The following is a 27241-nucleotide window of genomic DNA, read 5'->3' as shown; positions in this document are numbered from 1 at the left end:
AAAGAATTCCTTAAAAAATAGAATTTACCAAATGGCAAAGGAGGTACAAAAGCTCACTGAAGGAAATAACTCCTTAAAAATAAGAATCAGGCAAATGGAAGCTAATGACTCCATGAGAAATCAAGAAACAAGAAAACAAAATCAAAAGAATGAAAAAATAGAAGAACATGTGAAATATCTCATTGGAAAAACAACTCAGAAAATAGATCAAGGAAAGATAATTTAAGAATTATTTGATTACCTAAAAGTCATTTTTAAAAAGCCTGGACATCATATTTCAAGAAATTGTCGAGGAAAACTGCCCTGATGTCCTAGAACTAGAGGGAAAAATTAAAATGGAAAGAATTCACTGATTATCTCCTGAAAGGGATCCAAGAATGAAAACTCTTAGGAGTATTATAGTCAAACCCTAGAGTCCCAAGATCAAAGAGAAAATATTGCAAGTGGTAAGAAAGAAGCAATTCACATATCATAGAGCCGTAGTTAGAATCCCACAAGATTGAGCAGTTTCCATGTTAAATGATCAGAGGACTTGGAATATGATATTCTGGAGGGCAAAGGATTACAACCAACAATCACCTATCCAGCAAAACTGAGTGTAATCCTTCAGAGGAAGAAAATGGATATTTCATGAAATAGAGAACTTTTAAACATTCCTAATGAAAATTCGAGAACTGAATAGAAAAATCATAAAAATATAAATAGGAAAGAGAAATCATAATGGATTCAATAAGGTTAAACTGTTTATATTCCTACACAGGAAGATGATACTTGTAACTCCTAAAAACTTTATCATTATTAGAGCAGTTAGAAGGATTATACATAGATAGAGGGTACAGGTGTGAGTTGACTATGATGGGATGATATCTAAAAAAAAATAAAATTAAAGGTTCAGAAAAGGAGATACCCTGGGAAAAGGAAGAGGCAGAATGGGAGTGAATTATCTCAAATAAAATGGGCAAAAGGAGTTTTTACCGTGGAGGGGAAGATGGGGTTGGTTGTGAACAATACTTGAAGCTTACTTTCATTGGGATTGGTTCAAAGAAGGAATAACATAATCAGTATAGAAATCTATTTTATCCTACAGGGAAGTAGGAGGGGAGGGGGAAAAGTGAAGGGGACTGATAGAAGGGAGGGAGGATTGGGGGAGGCAGTGTTTAGAAGTAAAGCACTTTGAGGAGAACCAGGGTGAAAGGGGGAGGGAGGGAAGGAGGGAGGGAGAGAGAGAGACAGACAGACAGACAGACAGACAGACAGAGATAGAGACAGAGACAGAGAGACAGAGAGAGACAGACAGAGACAGAGAGAGACAGAGACAGAGAGAGAGAGAGAGAGAGAGAGAGAGAGAGAGAGAGAGAGAGAGAGGAGAGAGAGAAAAAGAGGGAGAGGGAGAAGGAGAAAGAGGGGGAGAGGGAGAGGGAGAGGGAGAGAAGGATAAACAGGAGAAAAGGATGGAGGAAAATACACAATAATCAGAACTGTGAATGTTAATGGAATGAACTCACTCATAAGACAGAAGTGGATAGCAGAGTGAATTGCATGATTGAGATATAAAGGGTGATACCATAAGCAAATTAGGGAGCATGGAATAGTTTACCTGTCAGATCTAGGGATAAGGGTAAGATTTATGACCAAATAAGTGATAGAGAGCATTATGGGATGTATAATGGATAATCTTGATTATATTAAATTAAAAAGGTTTTGCACAAACAAAACCAATGTAGCCAAGATTAGAAGGAAAGCAGAAAACTGGGGGAAAATGTACAGTGAGTTTCTCTCATAAAGGACTCATTTCTCAAATATATAGAGAACTGAATAATATTTATAAGAAAATAAGTCATTCCCCAGTTGATAAATGATCATAGGGTATGAACAGGCATTTTTCAGAAAAAGAAATAAAAACTATCAATAGTCATATGAAAAAATGGTCCAAATCACTATTGATTAGAGAAATGCAGATTATAAGATTCTGAGGCCACCTCATACCTATCAGATTGGCTAATATGACAGAAAAGGAAAACTACAAATGGTGGAGTGGATGTGGGATAATTGGGACACTAATGCACTGATGGTAGATTTGTGAAGTGATCCAACCATTCTGGAGAGCAATTTGGAACTATGCCCAAAGGGATATAAAATTATGACTTTCCTTTGATCCAGTAATATCACTACTAGGTCTGTTTCACAAAGAAATTTTTTAAAAAAGGAAAAGAACCTATTTGCAACAGTTCTTTTTGTTGTGGAAAAGAATTGGAAATTTAGGGGATACCCATCAATTGAGGAATGCCTGAATAAACTGTGGTATGTGATTGTGATGGAATACTATCATGCTATAAGAAGTGATGAGCAGGATGCTTTCAGAAAAATCTGGGACAACTCATAGAAACTGATGCAAAAGGAAGTAAGTAGAACCAAGACAAGATTGTACGCAGTAATAGCAATATTACAAAATGGTCAACTGTTCTTAACACTACAATGATCTAACACAGTTCCAAAGGACTTATGATGAAAAATACTATTCACCTCCAGAGAAAGAACTGTTGGAATCTGAATTCAGATGGAAACAATTTTTTAAACTTTATTTTATTAGTTTCTTGTTGTTTTGGCCTGTATTTTCTTTTACAACATGACTAATACAGAATTGTTTTGACTGTACATGTATAACCTACATAAAATTGCTTGCCTTAGGAGAGGGGAAAGAGAAAAAGAGGGAGGGGACATGTAAGCCAAAGTATGTATGTGTGTGTGTGTGTAAAATTTTTTTACATCTAATTGGAAAAAAATATTAAAAAATAGCAATAGAGAAGTTTAGAGGAGGATTGGGTTGGGAGGAAAAAATAATGAATTCTGTTTTGGATGCTGTTGAGTTTCAGAGGCCTATGGGATAGATGGGAATTTACAGCAATACTTTGAGGACTGAGACTACTTATATTTTGTCTTTGTTTGCCCAGGGTCTTTTAAATGGTAGGCACTTAATAAATGTTGATTGAATTAAATTGAATTGGTCAACAGTGTCAAAAGTTAGAGAAGGATGGGGAGGACTGAGACAAGGCCATGAAATTTAGCAATTGAAAGTTTGCTGAGAACCTGGGAAATAATAGTTTCAGTCAAGTGGTGGGGTTAAATGGCCTATTGAACAGGGTTAAGACGAGTGGGAGGTGAGGAAGCAGAACCAATGAAAGAAGACATTTTTTTTTAGAATCTGGCTGTGAACAGAAGGAAAACTATAAGATGATAGCTTGAGACACAAGGATTGAATAACCAATGGAGGCAGTGCCACAGATCTATCCAAATATCAAAGTGATTAATTTGAAAAGATCTAGAAATTTTTTTTTAGCACTTTCAATTGGCCGTTAACACTGAAATTTCTTCCAACCTAAATGTGACATTTAACTTTTTGTTCAAGGAGAAGGTATGTGGTAAAGCAGTTCTTGGACTACATTTTTTTTTCTTACTTGCTTGTCATTGTTGATCTTTCCCTAGGGTAAGTCTGTTCTAGAAATATTTTTTTAAAAGATTTCATTTTTCAAAATGTTGCTTCTTTTTGCTGATTATGCATCTTTATCTCTCTATAATATGGTTCAAAGAACAGCCTAGAGTTAAAGATATGTGAATTGACTTTCTTTTCATATTCTTAGGATGAAACAGTTGTCTTCTCAAGCTATTCTGAAATGAGTGTTAGGGAGGAAATACAAATAAAGCTTCTCCATCAGTGTGTGTGTGTGTGTGTGTGTGTTTACAAGATATCTCTCTATCTCTCTATAGATGGATATCTTGGACAGATACTACAAATGGACAACCATCTAAATTAATTAAATAGGAAGTGGAGAGAGAGATTGCCTTTGGGAAACTGAAAAGCTCTTCTAAAGACCCCAAGATTTTCCCTAAAAAAAGGCCCATTGTGTTAGTCCCTTCATCTGGCTGCAAATCATGCAACACTAGTATCTAAGGAGAACTTAAAATGAACATCATTTAGAGGACAATGGAGAGATTTATGATGGATATTTGCAGAATGTCATGTACACAATAAGAAACTATGAAGGAGATTCATGGTAAAAGACGTCACCAAAGAAATATACAGTCAAAACACAAGATGGGTTAGTCATGTGATGAGAATGAAGGATAATTGATAGCCTGTATGGTCCATTAGCTTTCCTGGTCCATTGATGCCTTTGAAAAATGGAGAAACAGGGTATGAAAGGAAAGTCAACCAATTAGAAAAGGAGATCCATAATCCTAAAGAAGAAAATTACACCTTGAAAATTAGAATTGGGCAAAGTGAAGCCAGTGAAATTGCAAGAGATCAAGAAATGACTAAACAAAATATTAACAATGAAAAAATAGAAGAGAAAGTGAAACATTTTATAAGAAAAACAAAAGATTTGGAGAATGGATCAAGAAGAGAAAATGTAAAAATAATTGGACTAACTGAAAGTTATGATAAAAAAAAAGAATCTTGATACAAAAATACAAGAAATAACTAAAGAAAATTGTCCCAAAGCATTAGAACAAGGCGGGAAAGTAGAAATAGAAAAAAATTCATCATTCACCACTTAAAAGAGATTTTATGAAGAAAACTTATAGGAATATCATAGTCAAATCCCAAAATCTCAAGCTCAAGGAAAAAATATTAAAAACATCAAGATTAAAACAATTTAAATATGATGGTACCACAATTAGAATTACACAAGACCTAGCAGCAGAGACATTAAAGGATCACAGGTCTTGGAACACAACATATTGAAGAGCAAAAGAATGGGGGCTATGATTAAAAATATCATACCCTGCAAAGTTAAGTATTATCTTGAATGAAAAAAAAATGGACATTTGATAAACACTCAGACTTTCAAGACTTTGTTAAAGAAAATCCAGAGGGGCAGCTAGGTGGTGCAGTGAATAGATCACTGGCCCTGGAGTCAGGAGGACCTGAGTTCAAATGTGACCTCAGTCACTTAACACTTACTAGCTGTGTGACCTTGGGCAAGTCACTTAACCCCAATTGCCCTGCCCTCCCCCCTCCAAAAGGAAAAAAAATCCTGAATTTAATAGAAGAGTGTCAACATACAAGAAGCAAGAGAAATATAAGATACATAACAAAAACTGATTATAAGGGATCCATAAGGACAGACTGTTTCCTTTTTGCAAAATGTAAAATATATGTCTAAGATTCCTATCAATAATTGGGTGGTTCATAAGAAAGACTGGGGCAAACCTGGGTATAATATGAATTTAAAAGGTAAAACCATTTAGGAACAGCTTAAAAGAGTACTTATTTTATAAAATTGAGGTGCAAGAGGAAGAATTGACACAGAGGAATTAGATGGGGAGGAGGGCTGGTAGTTCTGGTAAGCTACTTTCATTGGGAATGGGTTTAATAGGGAACAATACATATATATTTGAAAGAGTATAAAAGTCTTTTAAATTCAGGAGAAACAAAATGTGTGGGGTGTGGGGGGAGAGGATAAGGGAAGGATCTTTAGAGGGTAGGGTGAGGGAATAGGTAAAATAGGGGTATAGAAGGGATTTTAGATTTATGGGAATGGGAGATGGGAGAGGAATCCTTGGAGGGGGGTAGTCAAGTCACAGGAGGGCAAGGTATTGGGTAGAAGTTAAGTAGAGGAGGCAGGAGGGAATAAGAAACAAGAGATAAGCACATACATAAAAACAAAGATCAGGTGTAGAAAAAATTAAATAAATTATAAGTATAAAAAGAAAAAATGGAGAAAAGGTAATAAAAGTTCCCATTATGTTGAATAAGTCTACTGTGGTGAACTTATGGGAGCACCTTAACAAGAATCTCACATGATATACAGACATGGATAGTTTGTGAATGGCATCATTACAGGCATACTCTATTTCTCAGTTTTTTCCATGGAGTGGAAAGTGTGCAAGAAATATTGCTCTGGCAATAATATGGAGCCAAGAGTAGTCAATTTATGGGAAGAGTCAAAGAGACAGAGACACAAAGAAAAAGTGAAAGTGAAGGAGGGAGGAAGGGTGGCAATGAAGGAAGAGGAGAGAGAGAGGAGGAGGAGGAGGAGAGGGAGAGAGAGAGAGAAAGAGAGAGAGACAGAGACAGACAGAGACAGAGAGAGAGAGACAGAGAGAGAGAGAGAGAGAGCCTGCCTATATGGTAAAATGATCTCTTACCTCTACCAACTAACTCTGAATAAAGAGGTTCTAAAAAGAACCTAAAAAGAAAAGTGATAGACAGAGTCCTGGATCTGAAGTCAAAATAATTGGATTTGAATCCCAGTCCTTTACTACCTATGTGATCTTAGGCAACTCACTATACCTCTTTAGGCCTCAGTTTCCTGTAAATGAGGAAGTTGGACAAGATAATCTATAAGTTCCTTACCAGCTCTAACATGATGTGGTTCTTGGAATGTATCTATCTCTTCCTCTTCCTGGAGAAGCCTTGTTATAAGGACCTTCTAAGGCCAGAAAAAAAAATGGTGATTTGTATTTAGTGATATAAAAAGAGGTTATAGCTAGGGTAGAACAGAAAGAGATTTGTCCCAGGTGCTGAAATTTAGAGGTAGAAATGACTGAGCTTAGCATTTAGCAAGAATAATTAGTTAAAATAGGAAGCTGCTAGATGGTATGCTTCTTCCCCCAACTTTGTGTGACAGCTCTCCAGGCTCCCCAGCTCTTCCTTAACCCATCCCTTCAGTGATCTCACCAGTAGCAACCTAATGGGACCCCAAGGTCTCTATCCACATGGCTTTTTGTCCCTAGGTCAGAGACCTTTCTAACCCATCTCTCCTCAATTAAATTTGTCTTTAGAAGTTTATTTCTAACTTCTAATCTAGTTCACTCTCCAACAACTTTGACTTTTCTGCTTCCAGCCCAGCAGGCTTCTTACTGATGGCTGGTAACGTATTCACTCTGTGGCCTTCCTGGTCCTCCATTTGGGGAAGTACCTATACCAGTCATACTCTCTTCTTATCTAATTTAGTCCCAGTCTCAGGACTACTCCTCTTTTCCACCTGCCTTTCATATGTAGTCTTTCCTCACTAGAATGTGAACTCTTTGAGGGTAGGGACTGTCTTTTTTTTGCTTGTATTACCAACATTTTGCATAGTGCCTAGCCATGGTGTAGTAAATGCTTGAATGGTGTATCTAATCTAATCTGAGGCTTTGCTCTATATTGGCTTGGACTTTACAATGGTTAAAGAGGGCTCTCGATGGTTGCATTCATCAAGTTATTATCAGAGGGAAATCACAAAAAGTAAATGAGTGGTGAGAATATGATTCTTTAGCAATGGTCAGCATCTTCCTTCCCATCTCAGAATCAGGAGAATCCTAAGGCCCAGTGAGGGATTTGTTTTATTCTACTCAGTCCCTTCATCATCTTTCTGCAGAGTCAGAAGGGATTGAGTTTATCACTGAAGCCTAGACGCTTGAACTATATTCCCCTGGGGATATATTCTTGGGCCAGAAGTTTCACTTTTTTTGCACAAACACACGTACATATGCACACACACCTTTCAAGTCTCATGTTCTGAAAATATTGTATAAATACAGTTCTCCTCTAAGGAAAGCAATCAACCTATAACTGAGACCAATCAGAATGTGTATTAGGTATGTTTTTGGTATCAGAGATTGAAACATAGAAAAATATATAGAAAGAAACTACCACCACCAAAGGAAAAAAAATCAGGGTGGGGATTAACTTTTAATAGATACATAAATTATAGTAATTTAATTTAGAAAACTCCAACAGCTGCATTTCTGATCCAACATAGACTTGGTGTCTGTAGACATAATTAAATGAACTTTATAAAAGAATATAAATTCCTTCTTCTTTCAGCTCTTGAGAATCATTGTTATAATTATCAAGGCCAAACTCCAACACAAACAACTATAATAAAACATGCTTTGAATATGACAATAATCCTTCCAAAGACTATATCATGCTCTGTAAATACCAAGGAACTTACATTATTTGAAACTCTTGCCTAGTACCTAGATGTTAATGAAATAATGTGCTAATAAAACTTTAAATTGACAAATCCCTCTTGGATGAAGTCAAATGAATTTTTGGACTGGGAATATTCCATTGTCTGGATTTTGGCTTCCTTCCTGCCTTCTCTTCTTCCTATTCACTTAGATTCTAACTTATGTTTATGTAATTTCCTCCAGTATTTGGGAATTCTGAGTCTATAAACTATTGGAACTGAGCTCCTCCTGAACTGTTAAATTGAATACTCTGCTCTGAGTTATTGGAACAATCAAAATCCCTAAATTGGCAGTAATATTTTGAATCTGGCTGGTGACTCTATTGTTGTCATAACAACTTAAGCCCTCAAAACACAACCATTCCCAAATAGTAACATGATTTTCCCTGAATGTTTTCCAGTATAGCACTTATACTAATCAGTATCTTCATTGTCTATTTAGGACACATTTTATACAGAGCTTCCCAATCCTGTTGAAGATTGCTGCCATATACACATGAGCTCTTTGAGACCAGAATTTTCTTTTCTCTTTTTATCCCCAGCACCTAGCACAGGGCCTTAAACATGATAGGTACTTAAAAATGCTTGTTGAATTGAATTGACATTGCATTCAATCACTTATCAGGATGAATAGCTATTTACTGAGTCAATGGAAGAGAATCCAATCTCCCCTCCCCCCCCCACATGTGAGTATCCTTTAGGTGGGGTTAGTGGATCTTATTTTTTTTTTAATTATGAACTATTCTTTTCCTAAATAGAACAGCTGATGACAATGAAATAAAGAGATTCCAAAGTTTTACTTGGTTTACATGAAACCAAGCCTCCTGGCTATTCTCCTGGATTCTTACCCCTTTCCCCAAGAATTTTGGACATGACCCTCTATTTTCTGTTGTTCTTTTGGCTAGTAGAGAATTCTTTGGGGGAGAGGCAGCATTGGCTTGGCACAGATTCTTCTCTTTTTACTAAAGCTCTGTATGAATATCCAGTTTAGAATAAAAATAGTTTTCACTTAATGTTTATTGTGATGAGGGCTTAGTCTAATTTCCTGCTGCAAAGGATGAAATTTAGCAAGAAGCAGCAGATGTTTCAGGATACAGTGTCAGAGTTGGAAAAATCCTAGAAGTCTAATAGTTTGTGTGTGAATATATATATGTATATATAGACATACATACATATCTGTATATTTCTTTTAGTTATCCAGCCTCTGCGTATTGGCTGCATGGGGAACACACTAACTATTGAAGCAGGCTACTTCGTTTTTGGACAATCCTCATTGTTAGAAAGTTTTCATTTACCTTGAGATAAAATTTGCCTCCCTAAAACTTCTACCCATTACTCTTAATTGTGTCCTCTGGGAGCAAATAAACACGTCTAATTCTTTCAAATGATATCCCTTAAAATACTCAAAGATGACTGTCACTCTTCCCTACCCCCCATAGTTCCACATATTGAAATTAAGCTAACTATCCCTAATTTAAACAATTGATAATTATGTGGTTTCAGGTATCTTCTTTATGGCTGCTTTCCTCTGGATATACACCAGCATAGTATGCTTATAGAATAGTGTGCTTAGGAAGGGTTAGAAGAAATCTTGGAAGTTATCTGGTTCAGTCCTTCCATTCTACAAATAAGGCTCAGATTATTAATGTTTTTTCCTAAAATATATACCACAGAACTGAATATTGCCCAAGATCTAGTATAACCAGAGCAGAATATAGAGGGAATATAATCTTGCTTATTCTGAACAGTTTAAAGTTGCATCTTTTTTTTGTACTGCCATATTATACCATTGACTGCACATTGAGCTTGTAGTTCAAATGTTATTCACATGAACTGTAGTCTAGTCACATTTGCCTCATAGCCATTGATTTTTTTTCATCTCAAATATAGGACTTTACTGTTATGTTTATTAAATGTCATGTTATTAAGCTTAACCCATCATTCTAACCTATCAATAACTTTTTTAGTCCTGAATCTATTGTTCAATGTTATCTTTACATATTTCATTTCATCCATAAATTTGGGAAGTATACCATCTATTTCTTCATCAAAGTTATTGATAAGAATATTGAATTGAATAGGACCAAGGAGGAATCTCTGGGGTGTCACTGAAGACTTCTTTCCAAGATGATGCTATTCTGTTCATTACCATTTTGGGGGACCAATCATTCAATGCATTCCAGGTCAATGCATCCAGTCCTCTCTTGAAGGCTACTAGGTGCTCTTTCATTACCTTCTTAATTACTATGGGCTTTATCTTTGAACTTACCTTAGATTTTTCCTTTTGTCTATGTTTTTTGTTTTGTTTTTATCTTTTTGGAGGGAGGAGGGCAGGGAAATTGGGGTTAAGTGACTTGCCCAAGGTCACCCAGCTAGTAAGTGTTAAGTGTCCAAGGCCATATTTGAACTCAGGTCCTTGACTCCAGGACTGGTGCTGTATTCAGGTGCCACCTAGCTGCCCCCTTTTGACTATTTTTATTTTAACTTGTACAGTTTGAAGATAATTCTTCTTGGTAGAGAAAACAGATGTAAAAGAATAATGGAGTAATTCTGCTTTCTCTCCATCATTTATTATCACCATAACATTTATCCCAAGCAGTGACTTTATCCCTTCTTTTATCTTTCTCTTACCTCCTTTTTTTGTTGGGAAAGCAGAAAAGACAGGTAATGTTAAAAAGGAGATCTTGATGCCTATGAAGGAGAATGTAATAAACATAAATGAGGCTAGACCAAGAGATTAGAAGAATCAAAATATGCCTTCTGATTACAGCAGGAGATTTGAAACAGTGCAGCAGAAAAAAAGCAAGATCTACCCAGGTTCCCATCTCTGAAATTCATCTCTTTATGTCTAGCCAGTCAGTGTCTTGACACCCCATGAGAGAGCCAGAGTTATAAGACAGAAAGCTGATGGCAGTGAGAAGGCTCCTACATGAGTGATTGCTCAAACCTTAGTTTAGTGGGCCTGATGACTATTTTAGTTTATATACCCTCTATAACTTTGGAAAATGAAAGTAGCAATTTATTACCTGCTGCAAGTATGTTGCTTGACTCTTTGCTTTTATGTTGAGTCCTCACTAAATTTCCCAGCACACCAACCCATCTTTTTCTCACTACCTCCTCCCATGCTATTGGTGATGTGGGTCACTGATGTGACCCAAATCTTCATTGCTTGCTCTTGACTTAACCATACAGATGGTAGCCATTAATGTGAGAAAAATAATAGCAATTAGCATTCTCATGAAGAAAGCCAACAGTTAGAAATTCTTCCTAATATATATTTATATTTGCTAAACTCTCTGGATAGAACTCTTTTTGATATCTAACATCTCTCTCTGAGACCAAACTCTATAAAAATGTTGAACAGAATTTGGCCACTGCTTACAATATTTAAAGCTGCAAGATCATCTTTTAAAAATTATGGTTGTACTACATGACAATTCCCATGCAAACGATCAGGGGATTTTGGTAGAATAAGAGCTCCATATAGGTCAGTAGTAAAATATGACACTCAGTCAAGGCCAAATTAAGAAAAGTACTGAATACAAAAGGAAAAAGGGATTAGTTCCATTGTAGTCTGCCATGTCAACCTATTTCTGGAATCTTTTGCTGTATTCTTCATGGTAGATTTTATAAAGGACATTGACAAACTACTTCAGAAGAGCATTACTATGACTATGAGAAGACTCAAAACTATGCCAAACAAAGACTGGTTAAATGAAGTAGAGGTATTTGTCCCAAAGAAGAGATGATTGAGAAGACATAATAATAGTAGCCTTCAAGCATTTAAAGGGCTGTCATATGAAAAAGGGATTACATTTTTTTGCTTGGCCTCAAAGGGCAAAAGTAGGGTCAGTGGGTGGAAGTTAATAGGAGACAGACTTTATCTCCACATAAAGAAAACTTGCTCATTATCAGAGCTGTTCAAAAGGAGAATGGGTTAATCTGATGAATTTTCTGTTTTTGAAGGTCTTAAATTGGAGGCTGGATGTCCATTTGTCAAGATATCATAGCAGCTGGGGTGGCTAGGTGGTGCACTGAATAGAGCACCAGATCTGGAGTCAGGAGGACCTGAGTTCAAATCTGGCCTCAGACACTTGACACAAAAACCAGCCGTGTGACCTTGGGCAAGTCACTTCACCCCAATTGCCTTCCCCCCAGAAAAAAAGATATCACAGCAGATATTCATACATCAGATGTGAGTTGTACTAGAGGACCTTGGAGGTCTTTTCCACTTGTGAGATTCTATTGTTTTGTGTGGAATTTGACAAAGATAGATCTAAGTGACCTGTTATATATACCACTAGAATACTGAAAGTTGTTTGCATCCCTGATCTTCACTGTCATGGGAGTACTGTTGTCAGCAAATGTTTTGATTTCACTTTGATTTTTGATTCAATGGATTGCATCATACTGATGCACCTGTGGTATAGTTGCATTTTGTCTAGCACTATAAAAACATGAAAGGCCATGTTTAGAGTCTATTTCTGGTGAAAACTGACAGAAGACATGATTTATTTGTAGTGCTTAATGCAAAATTTTTATTTTTATTTTTATTTTTACCAGAACATAAGGGTTGTGTGGGTTAGGTGGGAGGGAAAGTTCTGGGTAGGGGTTGACAAATAACATGTTGAGAGATGTGTGACCAATTATTTTTGAAATGTGTGCTCTGTTTCCATAATGGCCAACTCTTAAAAAGTACTGAAACCACTCATATCAATGATAGTGTTCACCATAATGATTCAGGGAAACAAACTGCATGGATTATAGTTAAATGAAGTTTCTTAAACAAAATTCTATTGTTGATTTAAAAATCAGATCAAATACCTTTCCAAGGGTAAGCTGGTATAATTTTCCCATGTTTTGCTGCCTTTAGGGAATTATCAGGCCATTAACCCTTATTGCCTAGAAAAGCTCCAATCGGTGATTAATTATAAATGGTATTCAACTGCAGGTGTATAACACAAAGATTTGAAGATCATTTAAATTAACTAACTTTTACCTGACATTTTCCCTACCATTTCCACCCTTTTATGCCTATTAAAGAAATCAAGCAGGGAAAGTCAAAATGCAAACTTCACAGAAGTCAGTCAGAAAGTAGCCTTTAATCAACTGCCTCCACATCAGTATCTGGCTTAGGCATCAGTGCCACATTGGAAGCCTGTACTGGACACTGTGAAGTTTGCCTTTGGCCCTCTGCTGCAGATGGTGGGGGTTGACTGTTGGGCTCACAAACAGGTAGCACAAGTGGACAATGGTCACTTGTTATAGGCTGTAAGGGCTGACCATTAGCCTCTTGGGTTGGTTGTGGGTGTCTACCATCAACATTTGCTGCAATTTGTGGGGGCTGGCTTGGAGCCTTTCCAATTGGTGGGAGAGATTGACTGTCTGCTTCTGCTGGTGCTTGGAAGGGGGGACTATCAGTCCTCTCCGTAGGCTTTAAGGACTGATTTTGGGAAACTGCCTTTGGTAAGAGAGACTGATTGCCAGTCTTTGATGGAGATGTGGCCTCCCCGCATTCCTCAGACTTAGATGGAGGATTTGTTTGGGCTAGGGAACTCCCTGAGCTGCAAGCTTGAGGACTACAGGTTTCCAGCTCTGTATTTTCACAGGATTGGTCATGAGGACCCTCCACATGATGGGTTACCATGAAAGCTGTTGCCAGATTTTTCAGTGCATTTTCATCAGTACTGGCCACCTGTGAATCAACTATTCCATCAACCGGGGCATTTGTTTCAGGCTCTTCTTCTGAAGTATTCTCATTTTCTTCATTTTCTGGGATTTTGGCTTCTTTAATTTTTTTGTATAGCTCATTCCTCTCCTCGTGCAGAGCTCTACAGAGGTTCTCTAGCCTTCCAATTTTCATCACAAAGCATTCATATTCTTTAGTTCTCACTGCTTTCTGTGATTTTAGAAAGGAGAAGAAAAATGACAACAGGATAGAAAGAAAAACAGAGGATTATCTCTTGAAACAAACAAAATCTTACCTTCAAAGAATGTTGGTGGAGGTAGCTGGACTAGAAATATGGGCAAGATAACTTTTTTTTTTGGCAACACACATCCAGCTGTACTAGAACCCCAATCACTCTGCTGCTTTTTGGGGAAAGAAAGGGATAAGGCAACTCCAAGCGTCTCATTTAGAAATTCTGAAATCTTGAAGCTGCGGGGGATTGCTATTTTTGAGCATTGGATTGGAAGGGGAAAGCAAGAACTCTTGATCAATACTATGGGAGAGATTTTCTTGCAGAAAGGAATAACAGAATAACTCTGTTGGTAGTAAACAAGGTGATATAAGATCCCATAATTGGTGTAGCTTTTGATGCAATAATAATAATAATAGCAGCCAGTAATTAATAATGGCTATTTTATATAGCTTTTTCAAGTTTTCAAAGTGCTTTACATTATATTATCTTATTTGATCCTCACAGAAATCCTATGACTTGGCTGTTATTATTATTATTCCTATTTTACAGATGAGGACACTGAGACTAAAAGAAGGTAAGTGACTTGCCAAGGGTTCCATGCCTACTTTTGAGGCAGGATTTAAAATCAAGTGTTCATGTTTCCAAGTCCAATGCTTTATTAACTTGTAATCCACTATATAGCAGAGATAAATTTATACTCTGACAAATGCAGTTTTGTTCTTAGAGAAAATTATTACATATCTATGTTGACTGATCACCTCTTCTTCCTCTCCTCAGCAACATGGAATATACTTGGAAGAGGAAATGGAAAGAGGGGACAAGGGATGGGGAGAGGTCTATAAGACACTTTCCTGGAAGGACCAGCCATGCATATCTTGTATTCAGGCAAGTGCCTCCTATCAAGGACAGAGCAGTAAGTTAAAATGATGGCATTCCCCTGGGACAGGCTTTTGAATTAAGGAAAACATGCAAATGAGGGTCACAAACCTACTTGCAATCCCTGGACTAATTCTAGATCATTTTTGTGCTTATTATTGTTGGCTATATTTTAATATGGCAAGTCCCTGAAGAGCCTGGCTATTTTTCACTGACAATTTTTGCCATTATGTTGCAGGCCTTGCCTTAGCATGGCTTTTTTGGCTGAAACCTAGAAAAGCTGTGACAGAATTTTCTCACCTCTTCAATCATGTCCAGCAGTGCTTTGTTACAGTTTTCAAATCTCGATTTCCATGTGGCTGTATCTTTTTCCAGCTTTTTCATTTTCTTCGTTGTCTATAAAAATGATGATGATAGCTAGCATTTATATAGAGCTTTACAGTTTGCAAAGCACCATTCCAATTTATCCTTACAACAACCATGGAATTTAGGTGCTATTATCATCTACATTGTAGAAGTGGGGAACCTGAGGCAGAGGTTAAGTCATTTGCCCATGGTCACGCAGCTAAAAATATCTGGGGTAAAATTTGAACAAGTTTTCCTGACTCCAGGTCCCACGTTCTATTTATGTGCCTCTAGCTGCCTCTATTAAAATCATAAGAGGAGTATAAGAAACAGATACACCTAAGGATAGTAGCCATCTTCTCCTCCCCTCTAAGAAAGAGATATTTTTATTACCAATTACTAAGACAAATGAATTTTCCATAGCAAAGAGTAAAGCTTTAGGAAAGTTAGGATGCTAGAACTGGAAGAGGGCTTAAACATTGTCAAGTCTAATCCTCATTTTATATATATATATATATATATATATATATATATATATATATATGTATATATATAGGGAAACAAGCCTAGAGAGGTTAAGTAACTTGCCTAGGGTCACAGAAGTAGTAAATGGAAGAGCCTAGATGGTTGTTCAGTTGTTTTGGTCATGTCTAACTCTTTGTGACCTCATTTAGTCTTTTCTTGGCAAAGATAATGGAGTGGTTTTGCCATTTCTTTCTCCAGTTTATTTTACAGATGAAGAAACTGAGACAAACAGGGTTAAATGACTTGCCCAGGGTCACAAAACTAAGTTTCTGAGGCCAGATTTGAACTCAGGAAATGAATCTCCTTGGCTTCAGGTTTGGAAGTCCATCCAATATGCCACCTAATTGCCCTTAAGATTTGAGCACATCTTCAAATCTAGTACTTTTCCCCCTGTGCCTTCTTCACACTTTAGTTCCCAATATATAACTCTAGACCTACTTGTTCTTTCTTCTAGTATAGAATAGTGCAACTTTAAGTTTGTATTAGCTCTTTTTGGTTGACATATCACATCTTTTCCCAGACTATCATCTAGCAATAGATCCCTCCTCTCGTGAGAGAAGCTCTGTGTGCGGTTGACTTTTTGAATCCAAGTATAAATTTATCTCTATTAAATTTCATCTTATTAGGTGTTATTCTTCTTGTTCTTTCCTACATAGGTTCAGAGGATTCATACAGAGGCTTGTACTACTCTTTTATTTATCAAAATATCTACCACTGTATTGAGCAGTATTTCAGAGACAGGCAAAGGATTTTGAGCTCTATGTCCTTAGATCATTCAGTTCAACCCCTTCACTTAAGAGGTAAGGAAAATGAAACCCAGTGAAGAGAAATGAATAAAGATTCATTTAGAAGTCACATATAATTGAAATATACTTGACACATCTAAGTAAATTTTCTCTGGCTTCCAGTGTGAACTCTGGCTACTCTATGCTTTGAATAAACATTTGCTTTGTTTCTCATATATACATATATGTTTATAGCTAGAAGAAGTCATTATTGATAATAACTGTAAATGAAAATCCAACCCTCAGTAGACTAGTTTTCTCTATAGTGTGAGTTCATTTCTCCATTTTAAGACCAAGGCTTCTTGCTCATACATAGAAGAGAAAATAATTTCTGAAATGAAATTAGCATTGAGGAGGGATCAGTCATGATCATGAGCATTATTTTCATTTTAAATCACTTTAGCTAAACTCTCACGTGGGATTTAAAGTTCTTTTTGTCTGTACTTTCTAACTTTGTTTCTTTATGGTGAAAAGTGAAGCCATCTCAAGTCCCTGTCTTTTTTTCCTAATTCTGTTGTTGTTGTTATTTTAGTTTTAATAGATCAGTCACTCTGGAAAAGGGGAACTAATTCCTAATTTGAAATTGGCTTTGGTAAAGCTTCTTAATATTTGCTGTGTAATATACATATATGTAGCCAGTTCAACTATAAAAATTTCAAAAATGCTAATTTGTTCCAACTTGATTGCTATATTAGAGAACATTATGCTCATAATTCAAATTTTGAGTTTGTTTTTACATGATTCCTTTGGTGACAAACAGGGAGGAAAGTCAGAAGACTGTATTACTTCACTATAACTCACAAGTCACAACCCTTATGATGACCACTTCATTAAGCAAACTTCAGGTCTTTGTCAAGGTAAGGTGGCATATTTATTGCAGGTCTTCTGTGCAGTAGTAGCTATGAGCAGAGAAGAACCACCCATGGCCTTAGGCCTGAGGCTGGGCGTTGCCAAGACCTGCCTAGCTTTGTGCAGCTCAGGGCGGAGCCCTGGTCGAGGCCAGTTGTAGGGCAAGACTGTGGATGTGGCCATTATGTATTTCTCAACCATTTAACATGTATAAAACTGTGCTACCATTTTTAAAATTTAAGTTCCTCTCTTTTAAAAAAATGTATCACTAGTGAAGTTTTTGAGCATTGTACCCTAGCTCCATTTTCACCATGAGCTCTGTGGTTTTTATTGTGCAATTTTGTTTAGTGTCAAGTTTTGGGGAGGACCTGTGTTGTATTATGGCAGAATTACTTGTGTGTTTAAGTATATACTATATATGTTATATTGCATATTTGTACTTTATATATTTCATGTTATATTTGTGTTATATATAATGATATATATGTATACACACATATATTTACACATTTAGGTATATATACACATATGTACCTAAATGCATATATGTGTATAAAAATAATATGTGAGCTAAATATATTTATGTGCATATTATATATTTTTCATGATGACTTATGAAATCTATTCTTAAATGCTTCATATATATATTTGCTTTTTGGAGGGCAGTTGGGTTTAAGTGACTTGCCCAAGCTCACACAGCTAGTTTTTGTGTTAAGTGTCTGAGGCCGGATTTGAACTCAGGTCCTCCTGACTCCAGGGCCAGTGCTCTATTCACTGTGCCACCTAGATGCCCCTTGCTTCTTATATTTATGAGTTGGCATATACTATTTTCCAAGCATAGTTCTGATAATGACTATATTATGAAGGGAATGAATGGAAAGGGGACTTTATTCCTTGTAAAAGTATAGCAATATAACTATTTTTCTTTGTTACAAGAGAAGATTTGATGTCAGGGGTATATATCAGGAAATAACTATTAAAATAATTTTTTAAAGTTGACAAAACTCAAGTTTTTAAAAAGAAAATGCAATACATATGTTTAAGCATTTCTGGGAGAGATGCACCTACAAATAAGGACTAGTTTTATGTTGAAGAACTAAAGGAAATAATATAATGACCTAGGGTAGAAGGATCTAGTGACTAAACTGGGAGGTGGGAGACCTGGGTTATAGTCCAAACTCATTACTAATTAGCTGCAACCTTGAGCACATCACTCCATCCCTTTGGACCTTAGTTTCCCCACCTGTGAAGTTGTAGGATTGGTTAAATGATTTCCAAGATTTGTTCCCACTCTAAAATTTCACAGTTCTAAAATGGAGAATTAAAGCAATTATTTACATTTTTTTGAAAGTAAAATGGCAATTAAATTCTAAAGGACAGTTTGCAGCTTAGGAGAATAGCTCCTTTTAACTTCAGTGCTTATCAAGTTACTATAGATCACAGGGTTGCCCTTTCTTTAACTCTCAGCAAACAGTAAAGAGAAAGTTTGCCTTTCGTTTCTATTCCCTCCCCATGCCAAGAAAACAACAAGTGAGAATGAACCATTTTCTTTTTCTTTGGACAGTTGCTGAGATTATTTTACCACAAACTTACCAATGAAAAATACAGCCACGATCTCTTCCAAATCTATAAACATTTCATGACTCTGTGAGAGGCACTGTAGTGTCATAGCCAGAGATGAATGAGCCCAAAGGAGAATTGGTTGTCAAAATGTAAAATACCAGAACAGTCTGGATGATAAGTGGTACTCACTTTATCCATTTCCTGCTTGAAAGTGGCAAATACCTCATTGCTTTTTGTCAGCGTATTCTGGAACTCTTCAAACCTCTCAGAGTAGAGAGTAAGCTGCAAGCACAGGAAAGAGTGGATCTATTATAGGAGTTGTATTCAGTGATTTAAGATCAAAACATTGTGCTATGGCTTATTATTTGGGAAGAAAAATGATTATGGCTACATACAATGTGATTCTAGAAACATTTGGAGCTCTAATAACCTTTATGCACCCAGCCTAGGTCAGTGTTCAATGAAATCTAGTGTAACTCATTTATTGAGTGCTTACTGCATGCATGGCACTGGGCTGGGGCTGTGTAGGATTCTCAACTGATATCAGTTAATCAATCAACAAGGATTTATTGAATGCCTATTATGTGATAGGCACTGGGGATACAGATTAAAAAAGTAAGACATTCTCTGCCCTCAAGGAGCTTTGGAGGTGGGGGATAAATAGAAGATAGCTATATGAAAACAAATATAAATTCTAATCCTTCCTAACTATGTCAACTTAAATCCTAATACAGCCATGGCAATTCAGAGTTGGAAGGGACCTTGGAAAACATCAAGTCCAACCTTTACCTGAACAGGATTTTCCATTACAGTCTCCCTGGTAGATATATCTTTGAGTCAGACTCTGAGATTAACTTTGTTTCAAGGCACTCTTTCATTTAGAAATAACAATGACTGAATCTATTTCATTTTAAAGGATTTTTTAAAACTTTTTTTTGACAAGTAAAAGTTTAAAAACATTCAAAGAATGTAAAAAAAAATTCTGTATTTAGGATCTGTGTCCAAAGACCTATGAGATTAACTTTAGAAATAAGTCCAGTGACCATCAACAGAGATGATTGCTGTGGGGTATATGGTCCTCTCTAAGTTTCCTGACTGAGTTGGGAATCATGGTCCACAGAAGCCTGATTTTATAGGCTATGTAAGTTACACTGTTTCAGTCACTGATTTTCTGAATCTTCCTTCCTCTTTGATAGTGTTGAGTTGGTAGGTGTGTTATTTGGTTGATAATGTTGGCATTGTAAAACTAAATGTTCCTCCCTTTTGAATTGCTGATTGTGACCTTACGAAAATTGTATCTTTAAGTAGCAATTGTGTTCCATTGATCTTTTTTTAGGCCAATGATTCTGTCCTTTCATCCTGAATGATTGAAAAATGAAGGTCTAGGAAAATAACATAGCCATGCAGACCTGAGAAATGAACACCCGATCAGAGGATCTCTAAGCTCCATTCTAGTGCTAATAGTCTGTTATTCTGACAATCCTTGTTTATTGGAAACCCTTAAAAATTGGTTTTAAATTAAATCAGGAATTTCCAGTGCTATACAAAATAAGCTTTAAAAAATCTGCCCTATTTAGCTTTGTTTTGTGATTAAAACAGACAAACGAACATTCTGGTAGCATAGTGTTTGCCATTTTAAAAGAGGAATCCTTTTAAACTTCCTGTTGAATTTAGGGATTTGAGAAGCTCTGTGGCCTAGTTACGGCTAATTTCTTGATGTTCAAATTTGGGATATGGAAAGTCAGAAGAGGAGGAAGGCTGAGATTAAATAGAGGTGGCTGCATGAGAGGCTTTCAGAAATACCCTTTGGGGAAGTAGGTTATGGGGAACCATAGGGAGAGCATGAAGTGAAAACAAGTTAGACTATATAACAAGATTTTAGAACAAGTCTACTTTAGTGTTTTTTTTTTTTTAATAATAGAGTATAGAATAAGTCACACTAGAAGGGGAAAGTTCATGATTGCTTCCCTCCCTCTCCCCCCAAAGAACATTATACATAAAAAGATTTATTCAGCCTCTCATAAACAGGTAGTTCTTGACTAATGGATTTATGTACTTCTTGCATTATCTCGGCTAAATCTGGAAGCCTTCTGACTTTCTCACCTCCTACTGATTTATTCCCTAAGCATCCCATAATAATTGGGGCATTTCTCCTTGAAACACTAGGGAGACCACAGCCTCAGCCTGAAGGATTCCAGGGGAAAGTCTCTTCCATTTGAATGTGTCATTGACTCTTTTCTCATGGAAGAACTGCTAATGCTTCTCTGGTTTCATCATTCACTTTCTCCTGCCCCTGTTCATTCTGGGACATATAAACCATTCTAAGAACTTGCTAGCTCCCAATCTCTGCCTATTGAAAACCTTTTCCTTCAGTGTTCAACAAAGGGACCACCCACTCCACTAAAACTTTCCTGGTCCCACTTCACTCTACCCCCCAGATGAAAGCAATCTTTGCTTCCTCAATTTTTCTAGAGTATTTTGTATCAGTCTCTACTTAGCTTCTATTCATTCTACCTTGCAAATAATTTATGTATTATATTGTACTGTATTGCATACAGCTGTTATCAAAGTGGATAGAGCCTGCTAGACCTGGAATCAGGAAGATCTGAGTTCATACATGACCTCAGACACTTACTAGCTCTGTGACTCTGGAAAAATGACTTAACTGCTGATTGTATCAGTTTCCTCAACTGTAAAATGAAAGATTAACAATAATACCTACCTCAAAAAAGATCCCAATGAGACAATATTTGTAAAATGCCTTTAGCATAGTGCATAGTACATAGTAGGTGCTATATAAATGCTTATTCCTTTTCCCTCCCTTCCCTTGTAATCCTTCACATCCCCTCCCTATTAGATTACAAACTCTTTAAGATTATGGATTGTTGTTTTTGCTTTTGCTTTTCATCTTTATAGCTCAAGTGCCTACCATAGAGTCTTGTACAAATTAAGATCACGGAGTCATAGATTTGGAGTTGGAAGAGACCTTAGGAGCCATTGAGTACAACTCTTCCTATCATCATTTTATAGATGAGGAAATCAGGTCTAGATGGGTTACATATCATAAGACCATAAACACAGGGCTCAAAAATACCTTACAAGCCCTTGAGTCCAATGCCTTCATTTTTTTTCTCATGTGAGGACACTGAGGCACAGAGTGACTTACCCAAGGACATAAGTTAGTAGCAAAATTGGGATTGAAACTCAGGTACTAAGATTCCAATTCCAATGTACCTAATGCATTTTTGTATAATTGAATCAAAATGAAGATGCCAACAAGAGTGACAGTGAGATGGGATAATAAAGGTCACTAATATATCTTGTCAGTATTAAACCTCACCTCTCCAGTTTGGAGTAAGGAATAGAGCCTTTGAGCATGGAGGGAGATGAGGAAGCTGTCCAGCTTCCTAGATTTTTGTCATATCATCACATTGGGGCACGATTGCTTGTTTTGAAGTATGAATTTGCAGACTGTGAGACATGTTCTTATTCCAGTCTAAGTATTAAGATGACCATAACCAAACAGAAACTGATTATCCAATGTTTTGAACTCATTGACTTTGCTCCCTTTCAATAGGATAAATACTTGAGAGTTGACTAAACTCATATTTTTTCCTTCTCTTTTAAATAAAATGGAGTCAGAAGCACCTGAATTCAAATCTGCCTCTATCCCTTACTAGCTGTGTGATGTTGGGCAAGTTTTTTAAGTTTTCTGAGCCGCAGAACTCTTAAAGACATGTACTGTGTTATTTTCAGGATCTTCTAAGTAGAGAAAACTTTCACACTAACACAATGATAGATCCTTGCTTGATATACTTACATTTAAAATAAAGGAAATAAAACATATGTGGAAGAGATTTTGAATATTTATGTTAATGAATGGCAAATCTGAACTTAGACTGTGTTTTATTCTTACCTTCAAAGATTAATAAAAGAGGGGACAGAGAGGAAGACATGAGCTCAGGAATGTCAGTTTGGACACTGGTTTTATCCTGACTGACACTTGTGGTTCCTTAATTTATAAGGAGAAGGGCATACAGAATGAGTTACATAGTTGGGTAGAACGGTCCTACTTAAAGACAGTGCTCTATATCTTCCTTTACTAGGTTTTTACAATTGTGAATTTACTCTTCTTTCCCCTTATTCCTGTCCAATATAAAGACTTTAGTATTCCATGCATTGGATCTTAGGACCATGACTTGGAAACAAATAAAGAAAGACAGATATCATGCTTTTAATTCTTCATACTTTACCTGGGCCTGCAGGACTGTCTCTTGTTCTTTCAGCATCTTAGTCTGAAGTTTCCACTCAGCTGCTTGGTTCAGTAACTGTGTGAAAATAGTATCCAAAAGATGAGAACATATTACATTAAAAATCTTTTGAATGACATTAAATGCAATAATAAACTGCATTTAAATATAAATCTTGTATTTTCCTGCCTATTAGCTCTCTTTAAAAGCTTTAGGCTTTTAAAAGAATATAAGATATATGAAATAGTAATTTATAAAAACTGGAATGTGTATTGTGGTTTTGATGATGACTTAGATTTCATGGGAAAAAAAATTGAAATACAACTTTTCTGATTAAATGTCAAATCCAGTAGAATATAAGTTTCTTGAGGGCAGACTAAAATTGTTCATATTTGTATCCTAAATGCCTTACATGGTTTTTGGCACATAGCAAGTATTAAATAAATGATTGGATTGAATTAAATCCCTCTTGTAGTTCAGTCTTTTACACAATCATTCTCCTTCCTAATATTCCTAATTGATGATTCTCCATCCTCTGCTTGAAGACTCCTAATACTAAAGAGAAGACTCAATATTTGACTCCCCTTCTCTAAACAAATAGTAGTCTGTGGAGTATCCCAGTGCAGAATATCTGACCTTTGCTCTACTCTAATAGTGACAAGTTGCATGGTAGCTTTGCTCTCCTGATTCTCCTGGGTTTTATTGGAGAACAAAACCTAAGGCAAGACATACAAAATGTGTAGAGACAAGGGGAGAACATACTGTATCTGTAGTTCCCCTCCATCACCCTCAAATTAATATAGGAATTATACCAGTTGGGTCAGTGGCTACCTTGGGAAAGGACTACAGAGAAAAAACGAGGTGTATTATTATTATGATTTACAAAGCCAACAGAAGAGAAGTTAAGTAACTTATGACTTACTTTCTGATGCTATTCTAGTTTACCTAGAAGATCTTCCCATTAATTCCTTAGTGTTGTTGAGGTGATCTAGAATACTTGAGTTAACTTTGCCTCATATAGTAGTTTTGGTTGATAATAGAGAGACAGTTATACCAGTAACAGTGGGTTTGGTTTCTTGATCTTTTGACAATTGTCAGCATGAGAAACATTGACCTCTGTAGGAGCAGCATTGGTAGGTGTGAGTATCCTGCTCTATCCACTGTGCAGACCAAAGGTAGAAGCTGAGACACCCCTATGGCTCAAAAAGAACTAGAGGGGTAAGTTATTTCTTGCTAGTTATAGTATATATGCATCTGGCCCCCTGGATTATCCTCCTAGTCAAAAGTGTAGCCTGTGGGACTGCCAGTTTCCTTACTGACACATAGGTCATACAGATTCTTTCCTTTATTTCTTTACCTATGGTTGTCTCCCACATTGAGAAAGTCCTTACTTTGTCTCTACCAATCCTAATTCTAAACATCTCCTTCAAAGCTTATCTCAAGCCTAACCTTTACCAAAGCTTCCCTGATTAAATTAACCTACACTGATAATTCCCTTCTCTAAATTCCTACAGCATTTTTTGGGGGGGGGGTAATCAAACCATCTAGCATTTAAGTATATAGATGTCTTATACTGCTCCCAGGTTATTTCATCTATACAGATGATTAGGCTTCTGGAGCCAGATTATAAATTTCTAAAAGTCAGAGATACTCTTCCTTTTGACTTCTCCATAGTAGCCCACACAATGATGGATAAATAAGATTCTCAATAAATTACTATTGACTTGACTTTTTAGTTCAACAAATTTTCAATAGGTGACTACTATGTGCAAGGTGCTATGTTAGGATCTAGGGGTACAAAGATCAAACACAACATAGTCCCTGCCCCTCAGGAGCCTATAATCTGATAGAATATGAAAAAATTAAAGGATGCTGTCTTCCTTTTCTCTTTCTCTCCATATATGTCCTAATATACTTTATATCGGATATAGTGTATGAGGATGCTAGTACTTTCCCTAGAACACATAGTAGGAATGTTTGTTTCTAAAAGTCATCTGAACTCAAATGAAAGATAAAGACCAATATTGGTTCCAGAGGACAAATCAGGAAAGGTGTCTTTTTTCTTGGTAAAGACTATAGATATTGAATATTTGCATATCAGAAATGTCCTAGTTGAAGGCAACTACTGGGCAAGTTAATTTAACTTAAACATTTCTCTTCATTGTACAGTAGAGCTCAGTAGTGTTTCCAGGTAATACCACCAGGAAATAACTGGTATAAAAAACAAAGCACATCAATTAAAATTTAGGGAAAATAGTGATATAGATTACAGATACTCCTCAGACTCTTGATCATATACCAAAGTGTTCCTTAAGATAAAATTTGGACTTTCCTGCAGTTGGGGGTGGGTAGGCTGAGGAAGCCATTGTTTCCATCTGCATTTAGTAACAGAACCCTCTCCCTCTGTGATTATTCATAAATAGAAGAGTTTTTCTGTGACATGGGATTAAAGTATAGCAGACAGATGTTTAGATTGATATGTACATATTCCTTTTCTCGCTGGTGTCGCTCTTCTGCTTCCTTCATCATTTCTTGGGCTTGTTCAAGTTTCGCATCCACCAGCTTCTGCTGGAGTTCCCGGTGTTTAAATATTTTATCCAGATGCTGGAGAAGAACAAAGCACACATGTGAAAGAACGAAAAAAAAGATTTATTTATGACAGCCTGAGAATTGTCAGACAATATTCCTTTCAATGCAAAATCCATTTGTCTTCTTCCCTTTGAGGTTACATGACAAAAAAGAACCCAATGTCAAAAGAACAGAAGTTCAGAGAGCAAGAAAAGTGTATGTAGCTCCCTCTTCTGGAGAAGGAAAGGAAAAGCCATTGGTGGTATCAAAAATTCCCCTTGTTGGGAATTACCCTTGTCTTCTTGTGGCTAGAATCATAGAACTAGAATTGGAAGGAACCACAGAGGCCATCTAATCCAACCCCTCATTTTACAAATGAGTAATATGAAACTCTAGAAAGTGGAGTCAATTGCTCTAGATCAGAAAGATCATAAGTCCTGGGGGGCAGGATTCAAATCCAGGTCCTCTAATTCCAGAGTCAGTGTTATTTCCACTATACCAGTGACCTCCTTGTACCCTATTTGCTTGAAACTTTTAAGTTCTATTGTAGGTAAAGTCTTCTCAATTTGTTTCCCAGAACTGCCTAACATTGTATTTTGGTCCCTTTGTAATATTCTCTGCATTTTAAATAATTATTTATGTAATCCCTGCATTTAAAAATAGTAGGTCTATTAAGTAGAGGTGTCCAATAGCTTTGGAGGAACTCAAAGTAGGAATCCAATTTTGTTTTCTATTATTTTCCCTAATGTTGTTAAATCATCTACTATATATATATATATACACTATATATATAGTATACTACATATATAGTATACTACATATACTAATATATACTATATTTAAACAGGTATCCAAGAAACAGAGAATTGTTATAACTGGAAAAGATCTTTGAGATTATCTACTACAATCCCCTCTTTTCATAGCTGAGGAAACTGAGACCTATACTAAGTAACTTTCCCCAGATCATAGGAGTTAGGGACAGATATATACCTCCTGAGTCTTAATCTGTCTGACTCAGAGAAGAAGTCAGAATTCTACAAGGTGATTGATGAAGATTTACAATGATGATTTTTCAAAATTGTAATACTTATGTCATTTAGTATACTGACTAATGATTACAATGAAGCACTAGCATGTCTGTATTGTAGAATTAATGTTATTACTTTTAGTCTCAGCATCAGGATAGGTTGTAATGGTGACTTTTTTTTGCAAAATCACCAAATTTCGGAGTTGAAAAGGACCTCAGAGGTTATGCAATTCAACCCATAGTTGAAAAAGAATTCCTTTGCTAACACCTCTGACAATGATTAATAATAATTATTGCTAGCATTTTATGTAATGCCAATATGTACCACATACTATGCTAAGTACTTTACAAATGTCATCTCACTTAATGTTCACAACAGCCCTGGAATTAGGTAGGTGCTATTACTATCTTTATTTTGCAGTAGAGGAAATGGAGACAAACAGAAGTTCAGTGACTTGCCCAAGGTTATACAGTTAGTAGGTGCTGCAGACTGGATTTGAAATCAGGTCTCTTGACTCCAGCATCAGTACCACCTAGCTGCTTAATAACCATTGGTCTTCCAATCTTTGCT

At 36.4% G+C, this 27241-nt stretch overlaps 1 protein-coding gene across 1 annotated transcript in view; it reads right to left on the bottom strand.

Annotated features, from left to right (window-relative positions):
* Window positions 1–12471: 12471 nt before the first annotated feature.
* Window positions 12472–27241, bottom strand: part of TXLNB (taxilin beta) — a 72988-nt gene continuing 58218 nt past the window's right edge. The window contains exons 6-10 of the mRNA XM_069077178.1: window positions 25560–25679; window positions 23079–23153; window positions 19015–19107; window positions 15059–15154; window positions 12472–13860 (exon numbers count right to left, since the gene is read on the bottom strand). Of these exons, the coding sequence (XP_068933279.1) occupies window positions 13063–13860; window positions 15059–15154; window positions 19015–19107; window positions 23079–23153; window positions 25560–25679 (1182 nt within the window). The 3' untranslated portion in view covers window positions 12472–13062. The remainder of the gene's footprint in view (window positions 13861–15058; window positions 15155–19014; window positions 19108–23078; window positions 23154–25559; window positions 25680–27241) is intronic.

This window comes from Petaurus breviceps, unplaced genomic scaffold (assembly GCF_028583685.1).
Source record: "Petaurus breviceps papuanus isolate PSGF00001 unplaced genomic scaffold, PetGlider_PUasm1.0 90977, whole genome shotgun sequence".
NCBI lineage: Eukaryota > Metazoa > Chordata > Mammalia > Diprotodontia > Petauridae > Petaurus > Petaurus breviceps.
Note: the sequence above shows the minus strand (reverse complement) of the source record. Positions and strands in the feature narration are given on the sequence as shown.